This window comes from Humulus lupulus, chromosome 8 (genome assembly GCF_963169125.1).
Source record: "Humulus lupulus chromosome 8, drHumLupu1.1, whole genome shotgun sequence".
In the NCBI taxonomy this organism is placed as follows: domain Eukaryota; kingdom Viridiplantae; phylum Streptophyta; class Magnoliopsida; order Rosales; family Cannabaceae; genus Humulus; species Humulus lupulus.
The window spans coordinates 19978216-19982917 of record NC_084800.1 but is presented as its reverse complement, the minus strand read 5'-3'; the positions used below and the strand labels follow the sequence as shown (position 1 = coordinate 19982917).

The 4702-nt window shown below is 27.8% G+C and overlaps 1 protein-coding gene across 1 annotated transcript; it reads right to left on the bottom strand.

The window, feature by feature from the left end:
* Nucleotides 1-1967: 1967 nt before the first annotated feature.
* Nucleotides 1968-4393, bottom strand: LOC133795638 (uncharacterized). Its single transcript, XM_062233092.1, has 4 exons — nt 4235-4393; nt 3972-4089; nt 2434-2525; nt 1968-2350 (listed from the first exon to the last, which is right to left on the bottom strand). The coding sequence occupies exons 1-4, from the start codon at nt 4248-4250 to the stop codon at nt 2286-2288; spliced, it is 291 nt and encodes a 96-aa protein (XP_062089076.1). The 5' UTR covers nt 4251-4393; the 3' UTR covers nt 1968-2285.
* Nucleotides 4394-4702: the final 309 nt, after the last annotated feature.

The following is a 4702-nucleotide window of genomic DNA, read 5'->3' as shown; positions in this document are numbered from 1 at the left end:
TTCTTTATAAGCTTTCTCTCTCCATTTAGTATATATTTATTATTTCTTTTTTATTTTTCAATTATTTTATTTTACTTTAAGTAATAAAATATGTTTAAAGATATAATATTTAAATGATGTAGAGAAATATATAGAGAAACTGATGTATGATATAATGTAAAATTTAGAGGTAAAATAGAAAATGTGTATTTTGATGAGGTATTTTAAATGATGGAGTAGAGCACCCAATGAGAGTGCTCTGAGGGAGAGAAAGGAGAGACTAAGAGAGAGTTTTGTGTATTTATTAATATGGTAATCTATTTTTATATTCTATGGAATTTCTATATTTTAAACTTTTTTTGTTTCAAAACTTATCCTATTTTATATAATTATTTTTTTCCCATCTATGTTTACTTTTCTCATATTTATGTAAACTTCTCATTTGAATACTAATAGATTTCTTTTTGGTGGGTTGATTTTCCTTGTTAAATTTGACATTAAACAATAAAACAGTCATCAACTAATAAAACCAAGTACTATTTAATATTAAAATATAAATAAAAAAATATCCAAACATTAATACCTCCTAATAAATACATATGGTATCGTTATCTTATTAAAATTACTTTTTGGTATCTATTCAATTTCAAACATATATCAGCTAAAATTTTATTAAGATATTAAAAATAGTTTTTAATAACTATACAATTTCGAACATATACAAACTAGTATCTTATTACTAACGTGCAATAATAAAACTGAAAAACTAACATGACAAATAAATACTTTTGAGTATTTATACAATATCAAACATATTATATACAAACTAGTATCTTATTAAGATATAAAAAAAAAAAAGTACTTTTTTATATCATACAATTTTAAACATATACCAACTAGTATCTTATTACCAAATATTAAATCTTAAAACGTATTCAACACAAAAACATATCAAGTAAAAACCAAAAAACTACAAGTAGAAAAAAAGACAAAGAAGTTAACCTTCATGAACAACAACACTTTGAATATAAATAGCAAATAATAATAATAAAATTTCATATCGAAACTTATTTACTTAGGCATATTCATCTTCCTTTCGAGCTTTACAGTTTACAATAACAATGAAGCATATATTAACAAAATTAAAGGACTACACAGTCTAATATGGCATCGATGTGTGTTGTCTTCACCACGTGATTTGCTTCCATTCTTGACCGGTTATGGGTTTGAGTGTCTCAGTAACTCTAAGTAAGTGAGTCATCAAATGATAATATTTAGCACCATATGAAAATTGCAAAAAAAAAAAAAAATTAAAAGAAAACAAATAAAAATGGAATTCCCAAAACCAAGTCCCCTAAAAAATTAAGTAATGTCCCTGAAATACTTCCAACTTGAATTCAAAATTTGTTATATAAATGTTTTGATTTAAGTTATAAATAAATATAAAATTCTTTACCCGTTATTAAAACTTAAAGAATGAAAAAACATGTGGTATAATTGAAAGAATAAAATGATACGTTATTATTGTAATTATTTTAAAAAACAAGTATCAAGATGTACATTTCCCATTTAAGTTTCTTCAAATCTAAATGATAGCATCTGCTTCTTATAATAATCTCATTTACCTTTTACACTCATAAAATGCTAAAATTTATTATTTTAAAAAATATATGTAAGTAAATAGTTAAGCAGCCATCATAATTTTTTTTTATGTTTTGTTATGAAACATTAATATCAAATTATTTTTATTTTAAAAACCATTCAAATGAAATCATAATATGTTTTTCTTCAAAAATATGCCAGTGACCGTGAAAAAAGCAATCAAGTGAAATTGAGTAACATTATCCAAATGACTGTTATAGCGTGTAATTATGTAGGACATATGAATATAACAGATGACAAGAAATGCCAACCACTAATGCGGTTGCAGCCTGCAAAACCGCACAAGGACATGTCACTTGTGTAGGAATAAGATTATGAAACTCAAATAATCCTTAAAGTGCTTAGAAATCAAATAAAACTATTGTACAACTAGGGATATCAGCCAAGTATTTAATTGTATATAAAAAAAAGAGATTTTTACGAGGAAAGGAAACTACATATTAGCAGACAGAAATTCGGCGTCTGGATATGCAATTACAATTAGGCCATTATAACAATTGACTATAAACATCTGTTCACAGCTGAATTTCAATCAGGCATAATAAGTTCTCGTGCCTATACAAGGACCAATGATACAAAAAACACAAGGCTGTGAAGAGTTTACGAATGCATCAGATAATGTAAGCCAACATCAAGTTTGAGAGTTATGCATTGCTCTGTTTGTACAACTTTGTGTCAAGCACTTGTTTACCGCACATCGCACAAACTCCTGCACAGCACAATCCGCATAAGGTTTTGAGGCATTAAGCCAAAACGTCTTATAAACAAATGATGGTATCGTTGATTTTGTACCTTTGCTGTAAGCACAGGTGTGACAGTATTTACCATCCTGGTGTACTTGCTGCTTGCATATGATGCACTTGGTATTTCCGTAAGGACTCCACCTGTAAGGGAAAAAATATCTCAACGACCTTTTGGGGTAATCTTTCATTCCGGAAGGAAGAAAATTATTCATGTTCACAATGAGTAAAAGTAACTCAAACATTAGTCTGAAATCTGAATCCATTATTTGGCAGTGTATTAGCACTCATAATGGTTTCTCTATTCTATTCTTTTTAATACTTTTACATTACACATACATAAGATTCTATTTCTTTTCTTTATATTATTTAAATATTATATTTTCTAATATTTTTTTATTCATTTCATATATAAATAACTAGGAGAGAGGAGAGAATAGAGAATGAGATATAAGACACATTTATTTTTTATCCAATAGACATGAATTTAAAATATAAAGAAAAAAGGTAAAAAAAAAAGGCACTCCAATAGATTCTCTACTGTATATTTTTTTATCTCTTGCTTATCTTCTCTACATAGAGATTATTATTCACCCTTCCAAGTAATTTTAAGAATATCTCTCATCTCTCTTCATTATTTCATATTTGAAATGAATAAATTAAATAATATAAAAAAAATAGATAAGACAATGTGTGGTGTGATGTAAAATAGAAAGAAAAAAAGTGATTTTGGTGATGTATTGTAAATAGTAGAGTAAAAAAGCCATTGGAAGTGTGCTCTTAAGATTAAGCCTATGAACAAAGCCTTCAAAATCCTATATAACTTATTATTGTTATTTTCATACCAAGAAATCTCCCAAACTCACTTTTGCTATGTAGATGCATGGAAAAAACTAAAACTTCTTATGGAAGCAAACCGCAGACCTGATCTGACCTGACCTTTTGAGCTTACTCCACTTGGATCCAAAATCTATATAACTCAATAGAAACATAATTATGGTATATGATTATATCTAGTGGTAACGCTGACAGGAGGCACCAGGTTTGCTCTTATGAGATACGGGGTTTGATTCCTCATGGAGACCTACCTGGCAATTTGCTACGATTCTTTGTCTCCCAAAAATTCAAAGATTGTAACCGCTTCGAAACGTTTATATAATAGAATCACAATAACTCCACCTATACTTATAAGTTATAACGTGTGAAAGAAGATAAAGTCCCAAGCTTAAAAACCTTTAAGATCTAATTCAACAGCTCCAACCCAAACTAATCTAAAATTTGCACTAAACACCCAATCTGATAATTTATACGTCCATAAACAGGGTAGAGCTAGCATTGTTTGATTTTAGTCTCTCCAAATTGGCATCTGCAAAAGTGCGTACTGGTAATGAAAATGGAAAAGTTTTAAATAAGAAAAATCCCAATTTATGTTCAATTAAGCATCGCTCGAGTCAAAAAATAAGGTTACAGAATCATACTATATAGTTCCAGGAAAAAAAACCACCATACGTTCTATTCGTATAAAAAATGGAGAAAATTGTGTAAATTAAAAGAAATTAATTTAATAGATTAACAAATAAAATAGAAAACCTTTTCTTTTTGGAAAGAAGCTTGTTCTCGTTGATCTTGCGGCCACCGCCTTCGGTTGTGTTGCTGGCGCCTTCTTTCCATTTGTCTGGCACTATCACCTTCGCAAGTTTCTTCTCACCTGCAAATTACCATAGACAAATAAATAAAAGGCAAATTATCATGAAATTGCACAAATTAGAAAAAATAAAAACTGAACTGGGAATTTGGAGATTCAGGAGGCGAAGAGGAAGAAAAAAAACGAAAGGAAAGAGTGAAACACTTACACTTGTCGCACACCATTATCGCTCTCGCTCGCTATGATTTCTCTTTCTTTCTTTCTTCTTTTTGGGTATGGTCGGAACCCTAATTTGAACCTAATTAACCACTCAAACTCAGGTTGATTTCAGAGCAAAAAATGAGGAAGGGTGTTATATTTGCACCCAAAATTACACCCAATTTTTATTAAAAAATTAATATATAATATATATTTTTTAACTTATACTCACATTTTTCTAATTTTTTTTACTTTGTCATATTTTAAAAAATAGATATAAATAATATAAATTTTAAATATTTAAATAAAAATTAAAACAAAAAAATATAAAAACTTATTAAAGTAAGAATTTTTTCTAAGATATTATGAAAACAAGATAAAATAAAATTATTGAAATTAACAACAAAAGAAATTAAAACATATAAAAAAAAATGTTAAAAATATTTTTTTAATTAATGAGGTGCCTATATATATTCTT

Coding starts and splice junctions, on each gene's coding strand:
- LOC133795638 (XM_062233092.1), bottom strand. Junction 2,526..3,971: donor CTTCTTTCCAAAAAGAAAAG/GTTTTCTATTTT, acceptor TTTCCCTTACAG/GTGGAGTCCTTACGGAAATA. Junction 2,351..2,433: donor CACCTGTGCTTACAGCAAAG/GTACAAAATCAA, acceptor TGTGCTGTGCAG/GAGTTTGTGCGATGTGCGGT.